Raw genomic sequence first — 27,584 nt, 5'->3', positions numbered from 1 at the left:
TTCCAATTCGAATGTCCGTCCCAGCCGAGGAGCATCAATGTCTTCCCGCTTTCCGTTCATATGTATTCGCTCTTCAAAGGTCCATGGGCTCAAGAGGTTTGTGCGGGTTTAACCCCTTTTCCGAAGGGTCAACGGTCCAGTGCATTGCAAAATGACACATCAGAAGCGCCCATTGCAATCCTTTTTACTGGACAGCTCGCCTCGCACGCCACACTCAAACCCGTCCAGGATCAGTTCTAGTCTTCAATACAAAGCCACTTATCCAATAATGACAAAGGAGAACGTTAACCCCCCAATTTGCTATGTTGGATAACTGCGTGAATGAAGAAAACTCAGCATTGGGCCAGAAGACTACCTGGGCAGCCAAATAAGGCTTAAGGGGGGGCCCTAGGCTTTTGGTGGAGCTAACCGATATTAGGCGAACGAAACTTAGGGAAGCGGACTTCACGGAAACGCACATACAGGAGCATTACCGGAAAATTTTATCAAAAGGCCGGTTCACCGCGAACGAACGAGAATATATGTAGAATATCTCCGAAACTGTGATGATGTAACACTCCAGTAAATCAGTCTGGGGGCAGGAATGTTGATTTAGGAAGTGGCGGAACCAGAGAAGAAGGAATGAGTCTAGGGAGTGTAAATGCGAGTGATCCCAGGAGATTAAAGAGTAAAAGGTGCTTTGAGTGGAAATGCGGGTTCAAGCTAGGGTCGAACAGCAAGGGAGAGACGCGAGATGACCACGGCGTAGACTGAAAGAGATGAGAGTTGATCATCGTGCAAGGAAGAAAACCAATTGGAACGGAACATGCAAATGAATATATTTGTCCCTGCACAGGAAATGAGTATGTACCAGGGAATGCCTACATTTAAATTTGACAAGGGAGCCCACTTTGGCATGTGAATGGGGAATTGGTCAGTGTGATAATGTGATAGGGGGGAGGGGGAGTGATAGAAGGGGCTGGCTAACTTGAGATGGTGACGAAATGATAAAATTGAAAGTGAGAGAGAGTCCACGAGGATACAGCATTTAGAAGGGGTGGAAGACAAAAGGAAAAGCAATTGAGAGATGAACTGCATGCACGAAATGAGAATGAGAATAAGAAAAAAGAGTTAGGAATGAAGGACAAAAGTGAGCTTGAGACCGCGAACGATGAGAAAAAGAGAATCCGAGAAGTTGAGATCGAGAAAGTTTGGACGCGCGGTGTGGGGGAATGATCGAGCTAGGTAAACGTACATATTGCAATTGGGGTAGAAGCTCTGCCTCTAAACCAAACGTCACCAAAAACGATACGAAATGACAACGGGGGAAAATACGCAAATTCGCTCAACCGATCAAACATGACGGAAGATACCTCCAGTAAGCAGTCAGGCAGAAAAAGAAATGTGATCTCCAAAAAAAAAAAAAAAAAAAAGAATAAACTGCGCAAATTTGCGCACCACTAGCATGGTAGCAACGGAACGTTCAAACTCATCATCACTAGGAGGACGCACAAGTACCAGGGCGGCAAAAAAAAAACAACGATATACTAGGGCGGCGAGAGGCGAAAGTTAAGCAAGCGCACACGAATCCTCCCCGGGCCTTCCAACTTCCATTAAACTTAACAAAGAGAGTACTCCGGTACGGAGGGGGTCCGTAACCCCAACGCGAAAAGAACCCTCTCGGTCTTTCCCTATCGCAAAGTCCTCCATGCTCCAGTTCCGTTCGATACATTCACCAAAGGAGTGCTTATCGGACCATCAGGAATGATTTCCCTCCCCATATGACGATCGCTGGAAGAAAACCCAATACCACCACCACCACCTCTCAACTTTTTCGATATCGAAACCGTCGCACCCCTTCCACTTCGGGGTACGACTACTACTGCAGGTGGGATGGTCAAGTGATGCGGTGAGTTCCCAGTACCAGTACCAGTACCAGCGCTCAGAGGAAACGGACTTCGAGGACTCGCATGATGATCTCCTCTCTCCCTAGCATGAGCGTAATTACTACTATAAAGGTGGAAAGTTGGAGAATAGGGAGATAACACAGGAGGAATAGTCGGTATCGACATTCCTCCCGCGTTCTTCAGCCCGCCGCTGTGGACATAAGCAGCAGTGGTATTCCCAGGTGATGAAGCGCTACTTGGAGTTAACGGCCCATCGCTATTCCCATACCCGCTCGCCGTCGTAGCGGCCGTGTTGGGAGTGGCGGTGGAATCAGAATGAACCGTCACGCTACCGGGTGTCGTAGGGGATTTACGTAATAAATTGCATATCGGTGGTGTACGACCCCATCCAGCAACATCGTTACACCCGGTTTGAGCCTTCTCGATAGAAATGGAAAGACGTTTGCGTGGGACCAGACGACGTTGATGTTGTCGTCGTTGTTGCTGTTGTTGATTCTGCGGTTGCTGCGATAATTGCTCCTGTCGCTTTTCGGATAATAGTATTGATGATGGTGATGATGATAGCAGCGGCGGTGGTGGTGGCGGCTTGTTGGAAGGCGGAGACGGAGGAGATGATGATGATGATTGTTGTTTAGATGGCCGAGATGGCGAAAGAGGCGAGAGGGGCAAGGAAGGTGATGGTGATGATAGTGATGGTACGCTAAGCTCGTCGCGTTGGGATAAAGGGGATGTTGTTCTTCTCGCAGAGTAGTTGTTTTCGGATAAAGATGCAAGCGGTGATGGTGGTGGGTCGAATGGAGATGGTAATGATTCTGAACGGCGCTCGAAAGTAAATGACGAACAGGTGGCCGTCTTGTCATGTCATGTCATGTCATATGTAAAGTAGAGAGAACGGAAACAGGGGAAGAAAGGAGGGGGATTTGAAAGATCGGCGATTTGTGGCGAATATTTTGCGGTTGCGAGCAAAAGTCCAATTGCCAAAAAAACAAAAACGGCAATTTGAAATTGAATTGAGGACCCCCCCGCGGAATTGATATGGTGATATGGAAATTGCCGCACAAAGTTAAGCCATGATGTTCCAGCAAGGTTTGCCATCGTCGTTCGCATTTCAAGTCGCACACGGACCAACGGAAGAAAAAAAGGCAAATCGGACATGAACGGAACAACGATATTGAATGGATAAGCGCCGTCAGATCATGGGTGGTAGAAAGAACGCAAGCAGGACTCTCACCCTTGGTACCTGAAGGAATTGTGTCGGGGCATCGATGAGGGTCGGGATGGTCAATGTGGGTAGTGATCCCCTTCGAGCGAATATCTGTTTTTTTTTTACCCGACGAAGCCCGTGGCCATGAGGACGACGCGCCATCGACAATACATCGAGCGATTGGAATTTGGAAAATAGCAAAGTTCAAAGCAGGTATTCAGAGGGCAATGTCAGGAAGAGAAGAGAAGAGAAGAGAAGAGAACAACGTCAGAGTAGGGTAGTCAGCAGGAAAAAAGAAAAGGGAAGCGTACGTACGGAAGACGATGCCGAATGGGAATAAGGCGAAAACCTCCGATGTTGCCTCCCGGAGAGTCGTACCTCCGGCGCAAGCGCACCCACCAGTCCACGTTCCGTACGAGGTGGTAAAGCGGTAGTATGACGATGTGTGATAGATGGGGAGACATCGGAAGACGCGATGCTACTTGCTCCAGAAGAGGAACTATGGCGAGAGTGGTGGTGCTGGTGGTGCTGGTGGTGGACATGGTGGCGTCTTGAATATTGCCTTGACAGATGCGGGACAAGATGGGCGCGATCTCTATCTCTCTCTCTCTCAACTGGAGGGGAATCCGACAAGCCTAATGAGTTGAGCAGCTCTACGAATGATGGGAGAGATGTCATTGCTGAAGGATCGAGGGAAAAGTGTAAAGGCGGAAGGGATAGGATGGGATAGATATAGAGGGAAGGAGGAGGTTGCGAAAAGATAGCAACGTGCTAGCAGAAGGACAAATTCAAAGGGGAAGGGGAGGGGCGAGTGATGATGTTATGGTAGTATTAAGGAGAACGGCGGTAACTGTTGAGGGATATAACACAAATCGCTTGATGTAAAGTGGGGATGGTCGTGGTGACGACTCGGTGGCTATGGGAGACACACACACACACACACACACGCTACAAGTTTTTTTGGTTGCGATGACAGCAAGCGGATGTGAGTCCAAGGACCAAGTTCTGAACGCGTGCGTGGCTGTAATCGTTGATAGGTAAATTTTTCGGGGAAAGGTTTATAGTTTGAGGCCGAGAGTAGGGGGGCGAGGGAGATGGATGAATATTAGGGCGTGGGGCCGAGTTGGGCGTTGGTGGTCAGTTATGTAGGACTGAGCAGCAAGCACCCTCGTCGTCAAAGAGTGAGATGTTTGCACACTCACTCTCTAAAGAGGTTGCGGATGGCAAAAAAAAAAAAAGAAGGAAGAATATGCCGTCGTATTTGTGCTGCCAGACATGCGAAGGATGTTTAATCCACCTCTTTTTTGCAATTTCACGCAAGAGGTTTTTGGGCATACTTTTTGCTGCCCTATTCCGGAGATCACCAAGGAAACGAGGAATATGTAAGTCAGCCATTCCCGTACAAAGGCGCGTCGGAACCTGGACGACCCAAACGGGATCTTTATTCTTTTGGAATTCAGTCTGGGCCGGGGGGGGAATAGATCTTCTTCTCAGACAATGCAAGCCTCGCGCTCAACTCCTGCCTGCCCTAGTTTCCCAGAAGGGTTCTCTTCGACCGACCATGCACTAACCCGTGACACGGCGCCCGCTCTTGCAGCTGAAACCATGGGGGCAGATTGTTATGTACTTGCACCTAGCTAGCTGTCCTTCGACATCCCCTTGATGAGTTATGCAATTTTGTTGAATGTGATCGAGTTGAACTCTTTGAGCAAACGAGAATTTGAAATACTGGAATATCTCATGTTCATTGCTGTTGAACTTGGATCCGACAAGAGTGATAGAAACCAATTTTTCCATCATTCTCTCATCTCTCTCCGTGCAAGATCTCTTTGCGCCCTTAAATCTTTGGGTTGTTCTCCTGTTCTCGTTGCTAGTTTGACTGCTCAAGGGCGTTGCTTAAAAATGGCTGCTGAATTGTAATGCTAATTACACCCCCGACCGAATCAGCAACAAGATTATTACACGCACCAAATTACGACCGGAAATGGACCTAAGTGGGGGGGGTGCCAAGTTACGGGGTTTAGTTATGTAGGTTTGGGTTGCCAGACACTAGCGCGCTGGCGAAATGTCTCAAGGAAAAAAAAGTGTTCGTTCCTTGCCATGAAAGGAGAGAGACAACTGGTGTTGATCCCTCCTCCCTGGCACACATGAAAGCCCATCGATTCACTAGCTCGGCATGATGGTCAATTACATATAAGTAAAGGGTATTTCACCGCTGTACATGTAAGTAAGTAATATGGCAAGCTTATGATCAATATTATCATGTCAATGAACCCGTTCCAGTTCACCCAAAAGTTTAACTTCAAGACAGCTTTGTATCATTCAATTCACCCAAGTAACCTCCACACAAACCAGAAGAGCAATGGATAAAGATATATCCCCCCGACAAATCGTGTTGTAGATTTCCTCATATTCTTTCATCAAAAATGAGTGAGTTGTCCGCTTCACGGCACCTCTTATTACCGTTGCCGCCAGTCCTGGCTCGGCCTTCCCTCGGTTACATATATTGCAGAAGTTATATCAGACAACGTTGTCGCCCGTTCCTTACTTACTGGGCTCGGTGCCTGTGTTACTTATGACGGATCATTTTTTTTTTGTTGATGGGGACTGCTGAACGCGCCCTCTCCTCGATACGAGGATAAATTACCTTGTCTTGAGTACATAATCGCTTACGGCATCCCAATCCCCCCCCCCCCCCCAAATGGGGGATGCAATATCGGGTTAATCGGTTGATATATGAACCCCAGAGGGAGCGCGTTGCTAAGGCTTTCCGGGTATTGATAACTCGGTATGGTTATAGTGATTTTGCCTTGACAACAGCTCCACTTGCCGTTCCCGGTAACTCTTGGGTTTATCCATTGAATTCGGCTCTTTCGAACAGGAGTTTTTCTATTCATATTGCCGCGCGTTCACTTGACGACAATGACTCTTTTCACTTGCTTGGTCCCAGCACAATACTCTTAGCTCGTTCTTATCTCACCTATCGCGTCTCACTATCAGGCCGTGCACAAGCACCTAAGTGTGTGATCACGTTATCGATCTGGGGTTTGAGCACAAGTGAAACAACTTGTCGGCTGCCTGCAGGGCTTAAGCGCCCAAGAAGCAGACTGGGCGCAAACGCTCGTGAAATAAGCAGTTACTCCTGCTTCAACATCATATTATCCGATAGTTGCTTGATATCTTTATCCTCTACTTTCTTTTCTCTTCTTTTCTTTTCTTTTCTTTTTGAATCCTCCCTCTTTCGTCAGTACATAATTGCAAACATCTCCAACGACTTGTGACCTTGCTGTTTTTTTTTTGTTTTTTTCGAGCTTCACTCTTTGCACCCATAGTTCTTCATCTCGATCGATTCCCGATCAGATCCAGTCAAGTACTCGTGGCCCGTTTCGCGTTTTCGGGAGTATTTCCAAGTACTTTACGTTGGAGATTTTCTTATAGCTCCCCCAACAAAAGTACTTGCAGCAGGCAGAAAACATTTTCCGCAACATTGGACGCAGCGGTCTTCTAGAACATGTCAATTTGGATTATATTCCTGCCCCCCCTACACTTGTCGTTGCAGATTGTTGATCCGTAACAACAACAGTCTCGGGCCATATATTCAAGCTCCGATTTGATAACCAGCGCTAGAGCACCCGGGACAATTCTCGGGGTTACAAGGGGCCCAACAACCAGCCCTGTCACCGAATACCCTTAACCATGCATGTCTCGATCATCATCTCTAGCGCGCCTAACCGTGTTCTGTTGCCCCTGCAACAAACAAACACGTTATCTATCGGTGTTGCCATCCTACTATACTACATACATAAAAAATGATCTGACAGCCAATAGCACACGCGGTCATTACGCATCAGCTCTTGCAGGGGGGGCAAGACAATCCAAAAAAGCCAAGGAAACTGAATCAATTCTTCGTTCAAGTGGGCCATCATACATATTGCATGATGGATATATTTTGCTATAGCTAGGCTCTTGCGCGGACTTGCGGCCAGTTTCCTTTAGTTGTTGCTCCAATGTTCATAAAACGAACCTGGGATGGAGGTTACAAGTAATATTATTGCATGATGGAGTGATTGCAACGCTTCTGCCCAGTGGCCGATCTTTTCTTTTTGCATGGGGCCATGCATGGCTCATCTACGCAATCCATTTTTGGGCTTGGTACGGGGGGGCCGCACGCTATGTATACATTTCCCTTTCCTTTCTTCGCACGCACACGAAACTCGATCTAGCTTGGGCTGTTCGGCGATATCGTCACGAGCTGCTACAGAAGCCCCGTGCAAGTACTAGTGATGCGCGCTCAAAACACCAATATATATCCCTCTCGGTCATACATAGTCTAGGCGAGGGATTTTTTCCATCCATGGCATATATATGTACATGGGCAACCTTGCCTCCCGTAGGCGTTCGTTCGCCTCGTTATCTGCATAGAAACGAATGGGGTGTGTGTTGTAGAGAATACACAATGATCGGGGGTTAAGGCCTTGAGTCAAGTTGGGGCCGCACGCTATGTATACATTTCCTTTCCTTTGTTTCGCACACGAAACTCCCTAGCTTGGGCTTTCAACCGCTGGTTCGGCGATACCGTCACGAGCTGATACAGAAGTACTAGTGATGCGCGCTCAAAACACCAATATATATCCCCCTCGGTCATACACAGTCTAGGCGAGGGATTTTTTCCATCCTTGGTATATATATACATGGGCACCTTGCCTCCCGTAGGCGTTCGTTCGCCTCGTTATCTGCATAGAAACGAATGTGTAGAGAATACAAATGGATCGGGGGTTAAGGCCTTGAGTCTTGCTTGTACATGCTGTTTCCGCACGCCTGATCTCGCTAGCTACTACTGCCGCCGTTCATGAATTGGTCCTCCATATATATCATGTGGGATCTGACTTCCTTGTGTCACCACTATAACATTACGATCTCTGCCTTGTGTTAACGCGCTAGCCAATGGAGTGCCAGCCCGGGCGTAACGCCGGACGATCAAAATCAATATGAAATAAAAAATAAAAAATCAGATCTGCATCTCTCGCTTTTTATCTCTTTGGGTATATGTAGCTAGGTGGCTGGCTGGCTGGCTGGTTCTAGCCATGAGTGCGGTGGAAACAAAAATGACGACAGTTGAAGTCATCGTCTCGTGGTAACCCCCCTTCGTCCGACCGCTTGACCGCCTGATCGCTTTGGTGACGACGCCAACCGTATGCAATACACGATGCTAACACACCATCATGTGTCGCTAGTGCGACGCGACAATTGATTCCCCCCCCTTTCCCCCTGGTGGTCATGTTGACCGATGTCGATTTGTCGATCTTTTATCCAAGGACCAAGGGCTTACATTAAATTGTATCATCGTGCAATTTATAAATCGCTTCCAAAGCAACTGGCAGAAGTCGTCGATCCCAGTTTACATACTATAGTGCTATAATGCACCATGAAAAGCCTGGCCTGGATGAATGATGTGGATACTCGGCTGTTTGAATTCTAGAATGACGAATGACGTTTGCCATTCCATCCAGCGCGCAAGAGCTGAGAGGGCCTGCGGCACGCACCCATCCTCATTGTCACTACTCCAAACGCCCTGGAGATGTCGGACTTTTTCTACACTGGCCGCCTCCGGAACCCCCCGCATTGTAACCCCATCATGATGGTTCCCCACCCCTTCCCCCCGCACTGGCCGCCGCGGATTTCATGGGTGGTGAATAGTACTTCCCACGGTGCCGTGCGGCACCATGGTAAGTCCATACACCGAGTTCCTTAGCTAGGGGCGCCCCCCCCACCAAAACGTTTATCCTCCCCCCCCCTCTCCGATACGCATACACCGTTGTTCTCCAGGGAACCTCGGCTCGCTACCAGGTCGGGTCAACGGGATAACAATGATACCCTTTCACAAGGGCCCAATCGTTCAAGCATGCCATTCCATTTACTCCCCTCCCCCCACCCTTTCTGTACTAGCTTGGCCTACTTTACATGGTCAAAGTAGTATATAATATGTGGCTGAAGCACCCACCACACTATAGTGTTTTCCGGTTGCGGTTGACCCGGTAAACCCGTTTTCCGATATATGGTTCTCAGCTTTTTTGCATATCGCTTGTCAAAAAGGTCATTCAGCAACAACTCAAAAAAACTGGAACGCGGAACCTTCTTCTCTCACTCCAACCACTTTGCCGTTCGGGCTTCTCGCCGTCGGACTGTCGATCATAGAGCGACTATTTTAGCATTTCTGTTTCTGCCACACCTTGTGAGAAAGGAATGATATATAACTTCCCAGCCTTATATTAAGTATGGGTGGGAATATGTCCTCTCGATATCTCCCTATGCGCATTCTACCCGGCTCTCTTCGCTTTCAGGTATTTGCGAAGGCGACTAGCCAAGAGGAATGAATGAAAAAAAGGAGGTTTTCTCATTATCGAGCCGAGTTGCCGGAGACGTATAACTTCGACATTTGACGTCTCCGGAACAACTTGATTACTTACAAGGGGTTCTGCCATTATGGTATATCCTTCAAGTTGGAATCAACATTATTATTATTATTATTCGGGCGAGATTGTACCGATGAATCGGATAAATATTCGTATCATTCCCCCCTTACTAGTACAGTAGTGGGACCATTACTACTTGTGCTTGTGCGAACACACAGCGATCCCTTTTGGTCTGTAGTAACACGGAGGCCATTCGCCGATCCCGATTCTCTCCCTCACATCCATTGGTATCTAAGTAAACTGGGCTCGGGACCGATAGGGAGGAGCAGGGCCACCTATTTTATCTTCACGGTGTTATTGCCAGGAGTTCGACCAGAAAACTAGGGTAAAATAGGCAAGAACTGCAGCCTCTCAATCCATGATACTGCATTGTTTCAATACGGTAGCACGTACCGGACGTTGTGGTACCACCCCGCACCCCTGCACAAGGTACAATGAATATTCATAATCATCTCCTTCATGAGTATGTTACAGCATCGCGAACTCGGTCTCCGACTCCTCGTCTCAATTGCGCACAGGATTCTTCTCTCTCTTCCACATGCAGAACTCCCCCTCCCCTTCAACCCCCAGTAACAGTTAGCTGCGTCCATTCGGCGGTGACGGTACCCACTGCCGCAATGAGGTAGATCGGCTGCTACTCGCTAGCCATTTACATCGTTATTCCAACTCTGTGCATGAGAAGAGCACGGATGTGCAAAAGAAAAAAAGAAAAACACGCATGTATGCACGTTGCATTTAATATCTGCATTTCGATCTGGCCTCGGACCCCCCTAGCCCCTTTATCCTCTTCCGCCCAACGACCGGTTCGGTATACCATTCATGTTATTCATGTTGGTCCGCAGCGCAGCATCTAGGCGAGTTCAGAATTCCTGAGACACCTCCATCTTGGGGCTTCTCAGCGATTCATTTTACAGACTTGAAATGGGACTGCCGTTACGCATAAACTATGCGGAAATGATCAGAAGCCAGTCAGTTAATGGTCCAATCAGCTATTCGATCGACTGGTGTCACAACGCGCGAGGATCTGTTCAGTGGTGTTGGCGTATATATATATATGTGCATGTTGGTCATTCGAAACTTCGATTCTTCTTCCAGTTGGATTGGGGAAAACACGTGTTCATCGTGCGGACACACGAACCTCCTTGTGAGACCTCCTGTTTTGGCCGTGGCGCATCTAGTTGGGATGTGTCCTTGACGCTCGGGGCTGATCTCTTGGAAAGGAACATCGCCTTATGACAAATGGGTATCCGTAATTGCGATGCCAATTTGAATCAAGCAATATAGTAAAAGCCTGCGGCCAGGGACACTAGCCCAATGAGTGAGAGCGGTGTATGATCTATAATGTCGAGGGTATGCATAGTTGGAGTTGGAATGGTCGGTGCGTGTGTGCAGTGCAGTAATAATATGCGAGTGGCGCACATTCGTCTTTCCGTTGGATATTCCCTTCACCGGGCCTCCTGATACAGCGTGCGATGTGCCTACTCGCCTTCGTCTTCTAGGAGGGACAACGCATATATCTATACAAACGATTAGTACTTGCACAGCTCTAGTAAGGCCAAACGATTCCATGCGTGCGGATCCTTTAATTAATTAATTAATTGAGAATTGACACTTATGGTGCAACCGATACCAAACATGGAAGACCTGGTCGCCCTCGCCCACCCCCACCCCCCACTCCCTCCAGGCCATTCACTAGACCAACTATGCACCTTGCCTATCCTCCTGCTCCTATGCACATCCCGCAGTATCTAGCCGGTGGATTTTCACAACCTCAATGTACGTTGCATGTCGTTATACATGCAGCTCCGTCTGAGATCTGGGATGATGTTGTATGCAGCCACCTCACTGGAGTCGGTGAGATGGATGCAGCCCAATCTTCACTCACTCACAACAAGCTGCAAACATTTTGAGCGATCTAAACCATGATTATATTACTCGATATCTTCCCTTTAAACTTTTGAACAGTCCTTTCAGACTGGGTGGGTATATCTTTCAGTGCTTTGTCATCCAGCATTTATCCCTCTTCCCCTGTCTGAGGTCGGTCTTGATAATTGGCCATTACAAGCGTGGGGACTTGAGTTGTTGCGCCAATTATGTATGCGTGTCTTTGCACGATACACTCTCACATGCACGAGCTATATAAGTCCATCTTGATTTGATAATTGCCTTAAAATTAAGTTAACGCTACCAGATGCTTAATATAGTTGCGTTTTGGCGAATCCATCAGTGGTGTGGTTGGTTTCCAGTCTACTGGGTTCACTTACCAGTTCAACGTTGTGCAATGCTGTAGGAAATACATTTATCGTCCATGGGCGTACCAATTCCGCTTGCGTGATCACGCGGTGGTTCCCGACATAGAAGAACTCGCAACCCGGTTCATATCTTCCATCGGTGCATGAAGGGAAAGCCTATTTGACCACTCAGATTCGCGTCAGCAGGTCTACCACTCTTAATTACCGCCCTGTCGACGCCATCTGTTGGTACAATCACGCAATAGATAAGAGATATTATTTTTGGGGTTGATCGTTGACTCGGAGTCACTGAGCAAGTTTATTGGAAAGTACGCGTGTCGCGGTCGCTCGGCTTCGTTCTTCTGGGTGACTCCCGGCCTGTTCGAGCTGCTAATTTCAGGATCCAGCAGACGGCGGGATAACAATGGAAAGAAAAGCCGAACGACGCATGACGCTTTCCAATATGTTCCACACTCCCGCAGGTGCAATGCTTAGATATGATACGATACGACTCACAGCCCCGTGGACATATCCCCATCACTACCGGCAATCATTCCAGTTGCCTGGCGCTTGAAGCACATAAGCATCTCATCCCCAAAAACCGTTTAATGTACCCATGCGACATGAAGTCCATTCAAAGGTCCAGCGAACTAGCACGTTCTTGTTGGTTGATACACTAACTACGATGGATAAGCAAGAGATAAGCCGTTTAATCTAACTGTTTCATGCGATTAGATCTCCTCTTAATATTAAAACTTGGATGCAGCCCGCATGCTATTCATATGAGTGACCCTGAGCGTTTAGGCGTTGGACTGAAAGAGGAGAAGTTATCTTGGTAGGAGTGTGATTATATAATGTAACAAGGCATTCACCGGTATCTTTTATCTCTCCGACATCTTATCTATCCGGCTATTATCGATGAGGAATTCCCCTTCTGGTTAGCATTAACTTCTCTTCTCGGTCGAGAGTCTATTCGGAGCTCACTCCTTCGGGGTAGACTGCTCTCGTCTCCGTTGCGGCGTTTTAGTGTGTAGGGCAACGACATTCCGACGCCCATGAGGACCGCCATTGGTTGAGGATGGTCTGCATGCATGTAAAGAAATAGGCTTGTATATTATCATAACTAGGTCGTGAACAGGTATATAGCTAAATTATACATATCGGCGTGCACCTTAGCTCGATAACAGACGCGTTCTCTCGTTCATGTTCGCTGCAGCCTGGGCTTCAAGATCGGACTTCGTGAGTCCTTCCTTATCTTCCATGGCGAAATCCTTTCGGGTTGTATATAGTGCGTAGTGCTGAATTACGAATACCATGTCGAAGATGATGGTGAGGATCGAGAGACCACTGTGGATAAAAAAGGGAGCATGCATTAGATCGATTGATGCGTGTGTTCGGAAGGTAACATACAATTTCACAGGGTTCCCAGTAACAGCCGCCCAATCATGATCCGCACTTGCATCAATGAAGAGCTGGATGCTGAGGTGAAGAATGTGCAGCATGAATAGGGGCACAACACCGCGAGGGGCCAAACATGGGCTGCTACTCACAGGGATAACGATCCTCCAGTCAAGTCCAATAGGATATTGCCAATGGACCAACCTATTGTGGATTTGCGTCGGTAGTTGTCCCAAACCTTCCAATGCCGTTCATCAGTTTTTATGCTTATGCTCCATGTTGCCGGAAAACTCACCTGAGGGACATACTTCGCCACTGAGACATATAGTTTAAAGTAGGACAGAATATATAAGAAATCAATGATCGGCTCTGTGCCCAGAGTGATGGAGAAGACATGGGTTGTGAACATAAAAAGAGCGATGGCGACAACGAAACGGTTGGCAGTGGATAGACGTTGTCCGATTTCTCTTGGATAGATCCATGTTTGGATGAGTGTAATAGACGCAAGAGTGGCTGCCTATGGCGTAATCCGACAAATGTCAACCCCACACTTCAAAGCATGATCCAGGATACTTACGTGTAGTGCAAATGCAACATCGTTGAGCTGAACACTTGGATTGTGCCCATCGTGTCGTCTGCGATATTCCTCGCGTACTCCTGGGCTGAAGAGAAACGCGGAAGAATAAATGGAATAACATGCTACAACGAGGTGTCAACCACCTTGACTTAGAAGCATTACGCGACACTCACTGTGGCCCATCACATTGAGGGTAGCAAAGTCTATGGAAAGACCCCCAACGAATTTCCGGCGATAGTTGAGGAGGATCTAACAGTGCCGGAGATAGAATCTCCGACGTCAGTTTTACCGCAACGTGAACCCCGAAGAGCAAAGACTGCCTCACCTGAGGGTAGAAGGAGAAACTCCAAGCGAAGAAGTAAGTCCAACCCAGTACGACAGAGAGTGCTCGAGCAGCAGCCTCTGGGGCTGGAAGTGTAGAGGTAGCCATTAACATGATCTTTGTCTTGACCACGGATTCCAGAGAAGTGAGAAGTGAATCTACGAGTAACAGTTCGAGTGTTGTTTAGCCCTCTGACGATAGACACTGGAACCGTTACAGAGGGAGCTCTATATAAGAAAAGATAGGGGAGGGGGGGTATATAGGTGGCCTAGCGAGACAGTTAAGCTGAAATGTATTTGAAGGGTCCATCCGATGTCGCAATTCTGTGTCGAGTGGAGGTGATTGCACGTGACGACCTTCCTGAAGCAGTCGGAGCCAAAAGCCTTTCTCGATTAGCAAGAACCATGAGTCAGACGCCAGCTTACAACAACAACGCTGATGTCGGTGGGAATGTCATCAATCCACCAAGAATCGCAGATTTAGAGTATCTCTGTGCTGGTGAGTGATTTATCATCATGTGCAACATCGGAGATGAATCTCATGGAGCTTTTGACACCTTGTGCAGATTGTGGCGCACGAACGGAGATTCGGCCGCGAGAGCCCATTCGTTGCAGAGAATGTGGGCACCGCATCATGTACAAGAAGCGGACAAAACGAAGTCAGTCCATTGCGCTAAATTTTCTCAGTCTCAAACTGACTTTTCGCAGTGGTGCAGTTTGAGGCCCGATAGCCAGCTTCTGATGGCTTCGGGTCTTTTTCCTGCCACCGGGGCTTGCGTCAGGTTCTCATGGCCCAAAAGTCTATGATTATCAAAATACTTGCGACTACATGTACATTATATAATTAAAGTGTCCGGAGTCACCATCTTCGTACATGCATAAGCGCACATAATTTGGGGAGTCTTAGAACACAAGCATTTCACAGACTGATACCTACCCAAACATTATTCCGATGCATTGGTCTGCGCCGCATTCACATTTCACAAAGACTCTCCCCGATCGCTGGTCTTCGTCACCAGACTGGAGAGCCTAACATGTGACTTAATGTAAGGGGAAAATTAGCAAGGGCAATGACTCTGCTCACCCTTGTCGCTTCCCCAAAATACGAGAACGTAAGTTCTTCGTGAGGATGAACTTCCTGAATAGTGAAGAGACAAATGAGAGGCTTGACTAAGTCAGATTCCTGGATGAAGACCGGAACGGGGAAACAATTGGGGCTACACGAGTGATTCTGGTCGGGCACGCAATCAGCATAGGTCAAGGTGAAGAGAAGCGAGAATATACGTGCCAGGTATCGAGTATGCTGCGATGGGAGAGTCTGGATTTAGAAAAAATGAGCCGGAAATCGAATTCACAATCACTCACATTTCCAACGTAGAAGGCGTCTACCGTATATTCACTGTTGACTCTTGTCCCGGAACTGCTCCCGGAATCTTCTTGAAGTGGAGTTCTGCTCGGCGATCCGGCAGCACGTTGCTTCTTCACCTTATGATTACTGCGTGTTGCTCGCTCCGCTGCCTCGCTCGCTTCCTGGGCAAGTCTTTCTTTAATCATGTGGACACTCTCAAAGTCCAGATCAAAGAGATACGTGCGCCCAAGGTCACCATACATGCTGCAGGAGCGGGCTTCAGATGGAGAGACAACAGACGACTACAATTTTTCACATACATTCCACGCGCCTCGGCCTCATTCTCCGTGATCAGTTCCCCAGAGTAGATGCCAATGAATTGATGCTCCTTAATGTGTTCTTGAGCAAATACCCCTACGATTATCGGTTCGAGGCTGAATTATGAGGAGGGAATCGAAAGAAACTAACCCCAGCCCTTATTCTTCGTCTTCTTGATGCTTATGCGGGCCCTTCGGCCCCGTTGGACGACCTTTATGGAAAATCAGATTCTTGTATTTTGGACGGGTAAATGAAATACATGCCCTATTTGGACAATCTGGGTCGCAGTCGCACTCATCATTACACTCGAAAACCACCGGATAATCGACCCATTTCAAGGTCTCATCCAGGTCATACGCAAAGCCAGGTTGGGACTTCAGTTCCGGGCAGTTCTTCATCTGACGTTTGACGCAGAAGCAGCTCCTGGATTGCGGATCACATTTACCAAAGCAACCACAACCTTTGAGATTTTCGCGTGACGACTTGGGCACATCTTGGCCAAGGATGACTTTATTCGTCCAAAGAAATTCGAACTTTGGATGAGGCTCCACATGTGGATCCACTTCATTGAAGATCTTGACTGGGGGTGCTCTAGGATCTTCAAAATCGCACGCCAATGCCATCATATCTTCAAAGGCAATCTTCCACTTATAATGAAGCTTCTCATCTTGGCCCACCAACCACCATGCAATATGTGGATGATCGGGCACAAAACGCTGCGAATGGCGTATCAGATCCAGCCGTCGTTGCCAGCCTTCTTCCCTTTCCTTCTCACGTTCTGTGTCTGCTTGCCCAAAAGAGGGCGATGCCCTATGCGTAAATTGTGACCGAGACACGAGAGAAGTAGGTGAAGCCAAGATTTTCATCAAAGCCTTTGATGTTGACTTGCGAGCTCGCGGAACAGAAGACGTCGGAGACACGGGCCCAGGCCGGTGCACACCCAATGTTGACGCGGTGGGGGACAATTCATTTAGCCTGAGTGAGTGGAGACCGGATGAAGATGCAACGGCCGCGGATGGTTCAAGGGGAATCCTCAAGTGCGAGTTCAAGCTTTTTAGGCGCAAGAGGGGAGTCTAGTTACTGATGTTAGTGACGGACAACAAACTTAGGGGCGCAACCACCACTTACGGAGTCGAGGTCCGGATTTGTTGAATTCTGGGGCGTTTCAGACCGCTTAGGGATCTTCGGTGGCTCAACCAGTGAAGTGTTTTCACTGGAAAAACTCGGCATATCTGGTGTCTTCAGCTTGATCTGCAGATAAAGTCAGGGATGTTCTGCTAACTCATGCCAACGACATACCGTATTGCTCCAGGGTTGGGGGGTGGGGACATGTGGAGGACAACGCCCAGAGGGTGCAAGTAGGACTAAAACCTCGATTTAATCAAGCGAAAGGAGCTGGACACGAATCAAGCACACCAGTCCCAGTCCCATTAACAAGAGGCTTCTTGTTCGATGAGGGGAATTCCTTAGAAACAATTTCAGATGATGAAACACCCGCCGCAGATGCTACTATGTTGTCCGACGCCGTGGTAGGATCTGGAGAAAGTTGTCGAGTAATTCGCGTGGACCCGACAGAGCCCGGCGGTGTCTCTTTTATTCCCGACGAAATGTGATTTGTGACAATAAGTGATGAACGGGCACTAGCTGGGGTTTCCTTCTGGGATGACGTCGGGACTTATGAATGTATAAGCTTAGCATAAGTCAGAGCGAGAGAAACATCCCTTACGGTTTTGCAGATGTTGCGGATTTGGTAGTTCCATGCTTGATGACACTGTGGGGGATATCGCACACGCTGAACTTGATAGAGGTTTCGCGAAGACAGATACCTCCTCTTCGTCTTGCTCACCCGAGCATTTTGTGTCTATCAAAACCTTGCAAGCCTGCTTATTCTGCACATCAGTCGATGGCAGCTCCGGCTTCGGGGGTGAAGTCTGAAGGACGTCCTTTGTAGCAGAGGACCCAGCATCAATGGACGCCATCTTCCTTTTCCCAATGGGGGGCTAATTAACAGTCATACACAACCCGCATTCTCTCGGAGCATTTCAACGCACTTGATTAACATTGGGATCATTGGATGAAGTAACGGACTTGCGGGCAGGTCCTGGGCGATAACATCAGCAAACATTAAGAATCTATTGAATATGCATGCCTTGGAAAGTGGGGCCGCTATTTGAAGATGCACCAAAAGCCACGTCTTCGTTTCGACTCGCAGAAGCACCGAGGGGGTTTTCTATATAAAGACTTTGAGAACAATTTATAGGAAGGGGCGGGGGCAACCCACCAACTATACCGGCCGCATCTGTCCCTGAGGATGGTGCAGCGGCGGTTGGAGGGTGGTCACTACTTAAAGGTGTGCCAAGACCCGTGTCTTCCTCTTGACTCGCGAAAGCACCAACGAGATCTTCTATATGAAGACATTGAGTTTACAGGAAGAGGCGAAGGCAACCCATCAATCATACCGGTCGCATCTGTCCCTGAAGATGGCGCAGGGCTTGAATTCGATGTTGCCGCGGAACGCCATGCACTAGGAAAGGTAGATGCTATCCAAAAATTCAGATCACGCCCTCAGGTCACAGATATCTTCTGCTTCACCTGAGTCCTGCCCGTTTCCAGTGGACTTAGCAAAAGACTTCGGCTTGGCACTGGAATTCGAGTTGCCGGTTTCCCCCTCTGAATTTTTAAAAATGTCAGAGTGAAGTAAAGACGGAGCGAACTGCCACTTGCCTGCCAACTTGACGCATGGCGACGTCTTATTACCTGAGATACTTTGACATATGAGAGTGGGTGCAATGGCAGAAGGCTCTTTTTCATTTGACGCAAGTGATAAAGATTTTGAGTGTAAAATAGGTGGAGGGGATTGAACTGCCTGGAGCTGTTAATAACACATTAGCCCACCCAAAACTAGAGAAATCCCTACAAGAAGTAAATACTTGATCAATGGCTGATTGCTGCTGATCCTTTTTCTTTGGCTTGGTTACAAGTCGCTCGGTGGCAAAATCATTTTTATGATTTGAGGGGTTCCTGACAATTGGTTCGGAGGTGTGAGAGGAGAGTTCAGACGAAGCCTAGCACCAGAGTCGTTTAAGTGCGGAATGAAGTGAGGGAATATAGCCTACGGATGGTTCAATGAAGAGGGGTTTCTTCAAGCCAACTGACGTTGAGGGGAGCTTTCCCTGACTCAAGCATTGAGCATCTTCTAGCAGGCATTTGAACGGGGAAGTTACTTACTTCGCGGAGGACGAGTATGGGAAATTTCTTTCTCTTTCTCTTTCTTTTTTTCCTCGTTTCGAGGGATTGCGCGTCAACGTCCTGCAGGTTCACCTTAGACACTATTCAGGACACAAAATATGAGAAACTCACGATAACTTCCCTCTCTGCTACTTTCCTTAGGCCGGAACGCTCAATAAAACCGGTCTGGGAACGAACCAGTTCAGGTGGGATGTATTGCCTCTATCACAATCACCCACATTCTCGCCAGGATCTCTTTGCTTTCCCTTGTCAGCTCGGGAACTCGCAGGGAACGGCAAGGGATTCCCATGAGGTGTGCTGTTAGGCACCTTCGGTGATACAGTGTCACTAGTATCTGGAACATTTACAGAACGGACACTGATGAAGTCCGAAATTAACTGGCGGACCCGGCTCAAGCCTTCTTCAGCTTGGCTCATGGGAGTAGCCACCGTGCGTCCAACAGGAGGTGGTGCGGTGGCGGAATGTGATAGCACCGGTTTGGCTGTGGTAGAACCGGAAGTATTTGGGGTTGCGAGGCTGGACGATGGCCGGGCTTGTTTCGTTGCTACGGGGGCAATCGGAGGCACACTCTTCTTTGGCGTTTTGTGGGGGGTTTCATTTTCTTTGACTTTCGGGGGCCGCTTTTTACGAATTATCGGCTGTTTCGTGCTCTTGGAAGGCGGTTCCGAGTCGGACGACGATATCTCAATGATTTCAGGGCCTGTGCTAGGTCTCTTCTGTGGAATAGATTTCCCTGAAGGGAATCGATTTAGTGGTTCCAGAATCTCGATCTCGGAGTCCGAATCGGTGATGATGGAAGCTGGTTGCCGAACCGTTGGAATGTGTACGCAAATTTTCTATGCCATTCGAGGACTTACCTAATGCTGAGACACCAGGGGATTTCCCTGGTGTAGCTGTATTGGACACGGATGGCTTAGACGAGGTTGAAGCTGCAAGTGGAACTGGACGGGATGAGCCTGTCACGAAAGCGGAAGGTTGACGGTCAAGTCGAGGCTTCTTCTTTGGGCGATTCAGATGAGCCTCAGAGAATGAACGTTTGTGTGATCCCGGCAATGAGGGCTGTTGAGAAATAATGGCTGCAGCGTGGGCGCTCAGATTGCTGAATAATAATAGACGATAGAGCAAAGCATACATGTCGCGTTACTCCCTGAACTCGGTCTCCGCACGCCATTCGCGTTGGCTATTTCGCTGGTTGGCGGACGGAAGACGCTCGCTGCTTTGTGATGTGCCCCATTCGTGTCTGCAAGACAGAGTAACTAAGAGCACTGGTAGCTTCCAATAAAAGAGCCACGTACTTGATTTGTCTGCTGACGCGTTGAAGGGCACCAAATTGCCCTCCTTTGGCATCCGTCTCGACTAGAGGCCGTTGGCCAACCTTCCTGGGGTTACTTCGGGTTCGAGGCACGTGCTCAAGCGGAGGAGTTGGCCGAGTTGATCATCAGTGCCAGTGGCTGCGCTCCAAAGAGCGCACATCAATGATCAAACTGGTAGGTTGTCATATTTACAAGGGATCGAGACAGTTTCCTTGACTTACAGGGGTAGTGCCGGCCCTTCATCGCTTTTTACAATCTGTTTACTGTGCACTGCGACCGCAGCACTCCTATCTCTTTCCGCTAAAGAGAGGCTGGTCACCTGCCTAACACTCTAGCTGATTGCTCAGCAGAATCTCTTCCACTTTCGACTCTCGACTCTCGATTTCCCACACGTTTTGGTTAATCATGGCCAAAGGGAATCCACTCGACACGTCAGTTACACCTCCTGCGCCCACTGGACCACCTCCTTCATACCAACTTGCTACGAACGAAGAGATTCCTTCGAGAGGTGGGTAGACTGGGCCTCACGCGTTGGGGTGTGCTCATGGCATTAACCATTTCAGGGCCATCCAACATCCTTTCGTCGCAACCCACTGCGGGCCCTTCTTCACGAGAGATCGGGGACACTGGCGCTTTGAATGTCTCATCCACCTCTCCTCAGCATGTATCCACTACCCCTAAGCAGACCTCTTTGCTCTTCCCATACAATGAGCGAGCAGCGTTGCGTTACCCCTCTCCACCGGGACCTCCACACCCTAGCGCAAAAGCCCAACCCCGATACCAAGCCGTATCCCCCTATCCGACTCAGACCCTTTATCACTTCCAGAACCCTGAAACGGGTGATGTGGTTTCCACGCACCTTCCTCCGGATCACCCTGCGATGATTTGTCTTCAAGAGGGGCACCATATTCCGGGGCCGACATACTGGGGAATAGTGGGCTTACTTAGTGCGATCGTCTTCTTCCCCGTCGGGATGCTGTGCTGCCTCATTGACAGGGAAGTGTATTGCACCAGGTGTGGGGAGATGATTCATAGCGGTTTGAGCACGTAATTTGGTCTTGAACACGATTCTTGAAACAATCCGTATACTGCTGCCTACTTCCATTCTTAATTGACACGACTGTACCTGTTTACAATACCAGTTGATGGATCTGTCCTTTAATTGTTATGGACATACCGGGTATTACGATGTTTAAGGTGATCCGGTTTTAGGGAAACAAGTGACGTCAACACAAGTGACACTAGTAGTGTTTACGCCGGTAATTTATTCCGCAGTGCCCTTGGCGCTTCCATGCACGAGGAGCCTAAGATGAACAACTCCATCTCCTCTCCACCAGCAGAAATGTATCGAAGGTTTCTAAACGAGATCAAGTTTTCTGGAAACTGTGCGTTAATCGATCAGGACGCGTGCTTTCGCTACAGCTACTTGCAATTGGCGTGATTTGGTGTGTGGTCAGTACCTTATTGAGCCCTATTTCACGCTGTAATTTTGATCTGCGTTACCGCCCCCGATTTGGATGTACCTCATTATTTGGATTCCTCCTGTTAGTGAGCACTCGCCTTGCCGCTCCATTCTGGCCAATTTGCGTATGCATTGTGAATCGGGCTGATTTGCTCACCCACTTCGCGGATCTGCCTTTGGATCTGGCCTACCACCAGATTTCAACCTCAAATAAAAAAGAGTATCTTGAAATGAACCAACAGAACCATCAACTACAGAGACAACACCTCTCCACTTGATCTCTCGACGTCGCCATTCGAACCATGTTTCAGCGGCGTTTATCTTTTTTCGAGCTGTCGTGAAAAAAGGATCGACATGCGATTCATACCCCTTACAGGTCTCATTTGTGTTTCAAATATCTTTGGTCGAGTGTGTGATCTTCTGTACCACTTGCGCACTCCCGAAGTTGTCAAAGGTATAACATGTTCAATGAACTCCCTCTTCCCACCAAAGTAATATAGCTTCTGCAAGACTTGGAAACCTCGAAAGTGACCTGGGGCTGACAGGGAAACAGTACGACACTTGGTAAGTCCTTGCTCTAATTGTGCATGCGCGCTGCTGGCGGCGACTGACTCGTACCAACCCCACGAGCATGTTTATTCTCAGGCTCTACGTTGGTACCTCTATTTCTGACCTGTTCAGCATCCTCACCCAAGCAACAATTCTCAACAAGGTATCCGTGCAAGTACCCTCGAATGTGATCCTTTCGCGTACCACTCGACCCGCACATTTTTTATGTGGTTGCATGGTCGTCTGGGACCTTTTGTCTGCCTGCACCGGCCTCACACCGGTCTACTCTGTCGGCTCCTCTTGGGTTTCGTGGAAAGCGCATTCTTTCCAGGTGCCTTTTCATCAGACCGTGTCTCTCACTGGGCTGCGTGATCTTTATTACATCTCATCATGGTATACCAAAGAGGATCTTGCACTCCGCACAGCATTTCTCCATGGTGGTGCCCAAATAGGTGACGCGTTCGGGAGTCTGATAGCAATCGGCCTGCTCAGATTGGATGGAATGTTTGGCATCATACGATGGCGACGGTTGTTTCTTAGTAAGTTTGAAATTTGATTATCCTCACTATCACATACACGTTCGGATATTGTTATTTTAATCGAGTGAGCTGCAACGGTGTCAGTAGCCTTTATAAGCATGCTCATCCTTCTGTGCCTTCGTCCCCACATCTTCGCGCCTCGATCCAGAGCGACGTGGATTCGCAATTCTCCTGTCCGTGTTCCTTTTTATCTTTTTGCATCCTCTTAATCTCTTTTAAATTATTGCCTTCTGTCCGTGCACCGTTATAATCCCAACCATCCGTCATCCTCATTATCACGCATATCCACATCCATTCTTCATTCTTCCCTCACCGTCAAGGCATGTTTGTATGTAGTGATGGTTGATACACCAATCCCTTCGCCGCTATGCCGCACTCCCCACCGAATCGCCATGGGGGACGGTGGCGGCCCGCAGCCTCTGTCCCTTATTATTTTTCTACATGACATGCATCCTCGACACTACCAACTGGCCCTCATCATTCTACCGTCCTGATAATCCCTATACTTATGTAACTCGCTGTGCGCTACATTAGAGACTAGCGCTGCTGCTTTGCCATGCGATCATGAGTGATGAGACAGAACCATCACCTGTAAAGTGTGACTCGAGTCCCACCCGGACGCAGGAGGGGGTCCTGCCTAAGCCCAGAACACACACGGAACCATCGCCATCCGATCTGCCGATGGAGGCAACTTAGTACTTAGGGTGAAATAAGGCTTCGGGCAATTCGTTGAAGCCTTCTGATCCAGAGGCTGGTCACCTGCTTAGCAATCCTGATGGAGCCTATGCAATTGCCAAACAAATTGAATTGACATCTCAAAGCTGGACGGCAAAGGAACGCGCAGAAGTTTTCTGGAAGTCGTGCGTTAATCAGGACGTGTGCGTTCATAACAATTACTCAGCTTAATTTGGCGTGTGGCTAGCAGCTTATTGCATCATATTTGGAAGCCTCAGGCACCTCACGCTACAACTTTGGCCTCCGTTACCACCCTTGCATCTGATAATTTGGGCATTTTGGATCCCTCATGGATTTATCCGATCAGTGGGTACTCAACGCGCTGCTCCGTTTGTGCGAATTGGGCTAATTTGCTCGTCCATTTCCTGGGCGTGCCTTTGAATCTGGCCAAATTTCAACCCCAAACAAAAAGCACCCCTTCCCAACGCGACTCAACAGAAACATCATATACCGAGACGACACCTTTCCTTCAACCTGTTTCTGAACTCTCCCTATCGCCGTTTGAATCATGGTCCCAGCGGCGTCTATCTTCTTTCGAGCGCGATGTCGTGAGGGGGATCGATATGCAACTCTTGCCCCTTTTAGTTCTTATTTACATTCTAAACTTGATAGAGTGCGTGATATTCTATACCACTCGGGCACTCCTGAAGTTCCAGTATAACATGATTAACGGATCGCCTTCGACTAGAATAATATAGCTTCTGCAAGACTTGCAAATCTCGAAAATGACCTAGGGCTGACAGAGAAACAGTACGACACTTGGTACACTTTTTCCTTAATCGTGCATGTGCACTACTTGCGGTGACTGATTCGTGCCATCTCCACAAGCATTTCTATTCTCTACATTGGGTATAGTAGGTGCCGCTGCTTCGAACCTGTTCGGGTTTCTCACCCAGAGCGATGATTCCCAACAAAGTATCCATGCAAGTCCCCTCGAATATAATCCTTTCACGCATCGCTCGACCCGCATATTTTTTATGCGGCTGTATGGTCGTTTGGGGCTTTTTGTCTGCGTGTACTGGGCTCACACGGAATTTCACCGGTTTACTGCTATGCCGGCTCCTGTTGGGTTTCGCTGAAAGCGCATTCTTTCCCGGAGCCTTAGTAAGCCTTTCATCAGACCATGTCTTTCACTCCAATTTACTGGGGCTGGTCGCGTGGTATTCGTTGCATAGTATTATATCTCATCGTGGTACACCAAAAAAGAGCTTGCACTCCGCATTGCATTTCTCCAAAGTGGTGCCCAAATAGGTAATGCATTTGGGAATCTGATGGCAATTGGCCTACTTAGACTGGACGGAACGTTCGGTATCGCAGGATGGCGATGGTTGTTCCTGAGTAAGCATGAACCTCACCATTCCTCACCATTCCTCACCATTCCCACCGTCACACATATTCCGTTCGATATTTATCATCTCAGCCGAGGGGATTGTAACGGTGTCAGTCGCCTTGATAAGCATGCTCATCCTCCCGGACCTTCCATCATCCTCCACATCTTCGCACCTCAACCCAGAGCAACATGAATTCGCAATATGGCGCCTCCAGCGTGATGCCGCCCTTCGAAGTCCTGACGAAGCTGCCGCGGTAGGCTTAAACATGAGGGGAAAGATCAGGGGTAGAATAAGTATATGGGAGGTGCTGCAGATGGTGTTTGTGGATGGCAAGGTGTGGATGTTCCTTGGGGTTATGATGGGAATTTGTAAGACACCCGTTTATCGATGATTGGCGTAGAATTGTTAGCCTGATCCCTTCGACAGATATCTCTTCTGCCATTACGAACTTCTTCCCTTGTCCGTCTCATTCCAATGCGACCTGTCTTACAGGACTGACTGTAACACTTATCCTTTTAGCGGTTGTGCAGACCCTGGGTTATCCCAGGAACATGACACTCCTCTTGACAGCACCTCCGTACATTCTGTGCTGTATTTTTATGCTGCTTAACGGCATTCACTCGGATAAGACACAAACACGGTAAGTCCTTACTACTATTCTTTCTCTTCCTTTCAGAGACCGACTGGAATACTCCGTTTGATCTAGCTTCAACCATATTATCTGCCCGCTCACCGTAGCGACCCTAGCGCACGCTGTTATTTTGTCAACGACAGCGGTTGCACCAAGATATTTCGCGATGCTACTTCTTCCTGCCTCCATCTTTGCCTCAATGTCTGTCACATGGAGCTGGATCTTTGTGCGTTTATATCCTCTACAGCATTCCCAGTGAACCTTCTGACGCTCACGCTGGTTGTGACTTCCCAAATTCCAGCAAACAATTGATCAACCACCCGAGAAACGTGCGGCTGCATTCGCATTTCTGAACTCGATATGTAATTCAGTACGTCACACCTTACTCGTCAGCTCCTACTTTCCTCTAATCCATTCACTGTGTACTCATCCCTTAATTCCCGTCAGACAAACATCTGGACTTCCTATCTTTACACCGGCCCACCTCAATATCTGCTCGCGTTTAGCGTCAACATCGTCGCATTATTGCCTGCAATGGCATTCGCAACGCTCACAAAGTGGCACTTGAAGAGATTAAACGATGCAGAAGAGAGAGAAGGGCGGAAGGGAAGACATGTTCTCTAGGAAGGCTGTACTAGATTTGGATGAGTGACCTTGCCTTTGAAGTTGGGGAATTAGACAGACACGGATGCAGATCACGGATTGGTTCAAGAGGCCCTGGGCTTTTTTGAGTTGATCAGATACGTTTCTTCATAATTACAGTGTTGATTTGGAATATACAACTGTATGTACATGATCAACTACCGACTGGGTCAGTTTGACGCGTGACACCCATAAAAGGGAGGTAGTGCTAACTTCGGGGAAATCAGTCACGTTTGAAGAATAACTGGTGGATGCCGTCTGACGCGGCAGAACCCGCCACTCCTCGTCACACTTATTTCGATACCGGAATGGACGACCCTTGTACGGTTTTGTGCGCGCATCGTGTATGCCTTCACCTTTTGTAAATGTATAATACAGTATTACAAACGCAAAGGATGAGACAATGTAATGGAATCGTCAAAACTCGTTAGTGAAGCAGTTGAGGCTGCAAGTACCAAAGATGACTTAGAGTATAAGATGAAATGATGGACTAGCGATATTGTCGCTCAGTCCCTGTCAGGGCACATACCCTGACCTAGCCCGGACCTGGACCCGCATCCGGACTCGCATCCGCCCGCTGCACTTCCCGCATGCGCGCCCCGCGCCGCGCCGCATGCTCCATGCGCCGCATGCTCCGGGCCCCGGATCTCATCCCCCTTGTGACTTCTGGGTATCCCCAGAAGTTTTCCTTATATTGTGGCCACTATGGGAAAGTGAGAAGCTAACCTTCTTCTCACTTACCCACAGTAGGCAAGTGTATACTGTTAGAATGGTGGTGACTCGGAGTGGTTCCGGAAATGGAATGGGAGACTTAAGTGGGAGGACCTTGGCCTTGTCGGAAAAGTTACAAATTGTCAGGGACAGCTCGGAAAGTGGCGAAGTCCTGGTGTGGGACTCACTCTTGTATCTATATATATACAATGCTTGTAGATACCTAACCCTCAGTTAATTATCGACCAAAGTTTCCCCTCTCTTGAAAAGGACTCTTTGTCAGGGACAGCTCCGAAAGCGGCGAGGTCCCGGCGTGCGGGACTCGGTGGGATGAATAGCGGCTGTGTGTAGTGGTGATCCCGTTGTGGGGTGAGCATCCCTGACCACTTAGTCTGAAGTGGGAATGTGAGAAGAAGGCTACTTCTTCGGTTCCCACTCCAGCTGTTATTATATACATGCGGGGTTGATCATGTGGGGTGCACCACGTCACCCTCGCACACAGCCATGGCTCTCCAGGTGCCTCTGCGGGAGATCCTGAGAGGGCCCACTGTGGGTGTGGGGCGAGTGCGGCGGTGGTAGCGGCGATATAGGGATGGTAAGATACAGGAGGGGAAATGGGCATGCGTGCCGGTGATACATTGAACAGCGGGAAAGGTGGTTGTCACG

At 48.5% G+C, this 27,584-nt stretch overlaps 8 protein-coding genes across 8 annotated transcripts; 3 read left to right on the top strand and 5 right to left on the bottom strand.

Moving 5' to 3' along the window:
• Nucleotides 1-528: 528 nt before the first annotated feature.
• Nucleotides 529-1,400, bottom strand: EI90DRAFT_3069505 (uncharacterized protein). Its single transcript, XM_039061165.1, has one exon. It carries the CDS (start codon nt 1,075-1,077, stop codon nt 703-705), a length of 375 nt encoding a protein of 124 aa, XP_038912930.1. The 5' UTR covers nt 1,078-1,400; the 3' UTR covers nt 529-702.
• Nucleotides 1,401-1,545: 145 nt separating this feature from the next.
• EI90DRAFT_3069503 (uncharacterized protein) lies at nt 1,546-3,063 on the bottom strand. The gene is made up of 3 exons (XM_039061164.1): nt 2,327-3,063; nt 1,671-2,303; nt 1,546-1,630 (listed from the first exon to the last, which is right to left on the bottom strand). The coding sequence occupies exons 1-2, from the start codon at nt 2,744-2,746 to the stop codon at nt 1,671-1,673; spliced, it is 1,053 nt and encodes a 350-aa protein (XP_038912929.1). The 5' UTR covers nt 2,747-3,063; the 3' UTR covers nt 1,546-1,630.
• Nucleotides 3,064-12,883: 9,820 nt separating this feature from the next.
• On the bottom strand, nt 12,884-14,567 carry EI90DRAFT_2975562 (PQ loop repeat-domain-containing protein). The gene is made up of 7 exons (XM_039055862.1): nt 14,095-14,567; nt 13,943-14,018; nt 13,770-13,891; nt 13,488-13,709; nt 13,345-13,430; nt 13,205-13,273; nt 12,884-13,141 (listed from the first exon to the last, which is right to left on the bottom strand). Exons 1-7 carry the CDS (start codon nt 14,203-14,205, stop codon nt 12,967-12,969), a joined length of 861 nt encoding a protein of 286 aa, XP_038912928.1. The 5' UTR covers nt 14,206-14,567; the 3' UTR covers nt 12,884-12,966.
• On the top strand, nt 14,382-15,006 carry EI90DRAFT_3291254 (DNA directed RNA polymerase; the record flags this gene model as incomplete). The annotated part of the gene is made up of 3 exons (XM_039067267.1): nt 14,382-14,589; nt 14,657-14,749; nt 14,799-15,006. The coding sequence occupies 3 exons, from the start codon at nt 14,382-14,384 to the stop codon at nt 14,819-14,821; spliced, it is 324 nt and encodes a 107-aa protein (XP_038912927.1). The 3' UTR covers nt 14,822-15,006.
• Nucleotides 15,007-15,023: 17 nt separating this feature from the next.
• On the bottom strand, nt 15,024-16,379 carry EI90DRAFT_3146450 (uncharacterized protein; the record flags this gene model as incomplete). The annotated part of the gene is made up of 7 exons (XM_039065413.1): nt 15,024-15,119; nt 15,175-15,321; nt 15,379-15,393; nt 15,456-15,702; nt 15,759-15,852; nt 15,907-15,967; nt 16,020-16,379. The coding sequence occupies 7 exons, from the start codon at nt 16,377-16,379 to the stop codon at nt 15,024-15,026; spliced, it is 1,020 nt and encodes a 339-aa protein (XP_038912926.1).
• Nucleotides 16,380-16,762: 383 nt separating this feature from the next.
• Nucleotides 16,763-20,654, bottom strand: EI90DRAFT_1898862 (uncharacterized protein). Its single transcript, XM_039052308.1, has 21 exons — nt 20,540-20,654; nt 20,301-20,489; nt 20,138-20,245; nt 19,863-20,081; nt 19,224-19,738; nt 19,117-19,170; nt 18,985-19,065; nt 18,873-18,929; nt 18,674-18,821; nt 18,481-18,618; nt 18,349-18,426; nt 18,216-18,296; nt 18,038-18,157; nt 17,906-17,986; nt 17,808-17,857; nt 17,603-17,756; nt 17,483-17,527; nt 17,171-17,430; nt 17,056-17,120; nt 16,885-17,007; nt 16,763-16,829 (listed from the first exon to the last, which is right to left on the bottom strand). The coding sequence occupies exons 2-20, from the start codon at nt 20,350-20,352 to the stop codon at nt 16,998-17,000; spliced, it is 2,316 nt and encodes a 771-aa protein (XP_038912925.1). The 5' UTR covers nt 20,353-20,489; nt 20,540-20,654; the 3' UTR covers nt 16,763-16,829; nt 16,885-16,997.
• A 49-nt stretch (nt 20,655-20,703) lies between these two features.
• On the top strand, nt 20,704-21,636 carry EI90DRAFT_3069485 (uncharacterized protein). Its single transcript, XM_039061163.1, has one exon. The coding sequence runs from the start codon at nt 20,863-20,865 to the stop codon at nt 21,367-21,369; it is 507 nt and encodes a 168-aa protein (XP_038912924.1). The 5' UTR covers nt 20,704-20,862; the 3' UTR covers nt 21,370-21,636.
• A 2,050-nt stretch (nt 21,637-23,686) lies between these two features.
• EI90DRAFT_3069475 (major facilitator superfamily domain-containing protein) lies at nt 23,687-26,243 on the top strand. The gene is given in 13 exon segments (XM_039061162.1): nt 23,687-23,728; nt 23,780-23,909; nt 24,001-24,003; nt 24,016-24,220; nt 24,292-24,365; nt 24,432-24,457; nt 24,520-24,707; nt 24,779-24,941; nt 25,024-25,313; nt 25,465-25,574; nt 25,641-25,791; nt 25,867-25,935; nt 26,013-26,243. The coding sequence occupies 10 exon segments, from the start codon at nt 24,167-24,169 to the stop codon at nt 26,187-26,189; spliced, it is 1,302 nt and encodes a 433-aa protein (XP_038912923.1). The 5' UTR covers nt 23,687-23,728; nt 23,780-23,909; nt 24,001-24,003; nt 24,016-24,166; the 3' UTR covers nt 26,190-26,243.
• Nucleotides 26,244-27,584: the final 1,341 nt, after the last annotated feature.

Source organism: Cantharellus anzutake (genome assembly GCF_015039405.1).
Source record: "Cantharellus anzutake strain C23 chromosome Unknown EI90scaffold_45, whole genome shotgun sequence".
NCBI lineage: Eukaryota > Fungi > Basidiomycota > Agaricomycetes > Cantharellales > Hydnaceae > Cantharellus > Cantharellus anzutake.
Note: the sequence above shows the minus strand (reverse complement) of the source record. Positions and strands in the feature narration are given on the sequence as shown.

Bases quoted from the DNA above. Each gene is read 5' to 3' on its own strand.
- EI90DRAFT_3069505 (XM_039061165.1), bottom strand. From the start codon at position 1,077: ATGCAGTTCATCTCTCAATTGCTTTTCCTTTTGTCTTCCACCCCTTCT.
- EI90DRAFT_3069503 (XM_039061164.1), bottom strand. From the start codon at position 2,746: ATGACAAGACGGCCACCTGTTCGTCATTTACTTTCGAGCGCCGTTCAG.
- EI90DRAFT_2975562 (XM_039055862.1), bottom strand. From the start codon at position 14,205: ATGTTAATGGCTACCTCTACACTTCCAGCCCCAGAGGCTGCTGCTCGA. The intron at 14,019-14,094 runs GTGAGGCAGTCT...CGGCACTGTTAG, and splicing joins GTTTCTCCTTCTACCCTCAG to ATCCTCCTCAACTATCGCCG. The intron at 13,431-13,487 runs GTGAGTTTTCCG...CGGCATTGGAAG, and splicing joins TGGCGAAGTATGTCCCTCAG to GTTTGGGACAACTACCGACG.
- EI90DRAFT_1898862 (XM_039052308.1), bottom strand. From the start codon at position 20,352: ATGCCAAAGGAGGGCAATTTGGTGCCCTTCAACGCGTCAGCAGACAAA. The intron at 18,619-18,673 runs GTAGGGATTTCT...AGCTCCAGGCAG, and splicing joins TGATCAAGTATTTACTTCTT to TTCAATCCCCTCCACCTATT. The intron at 17,528-17,602 runs GTGAGCAAGACG...TATCCCCCACAG, and splicing joins GATAGACACAAAATGCTCGG to TGTCATCAAGCATGGAACTA.
- EI90DRAFT_3069485 (XM_039061163.1), top strand. From the start codon at position 20,863: ATGGCATTAACCATTTCAGGGCCATCCAACATCCTTTCGTCGCAACCC.
- EI90DRAFT_3069475 (XM_039061162.1), top strand. From the start codon at position 24,167: ATGCAACTCTTGCCCCTTTTAGTTCTTATTTACATTCTAAACTTGATA. The intron at 24,221-24,291 runs GTGATATTCTAT...GCCTTCGACTAG, and splicing joins TTCTAAACTTGATAGAGTGC to AATAATATAGCTTCTGCAAG. The intron at 25,792-25,866 runs GTGCGTTTATAT...CCCAAATTCCAG, and splicing joins TCACATGGAGCTGGATCTTT to CAAACAATTGATCAACCACC.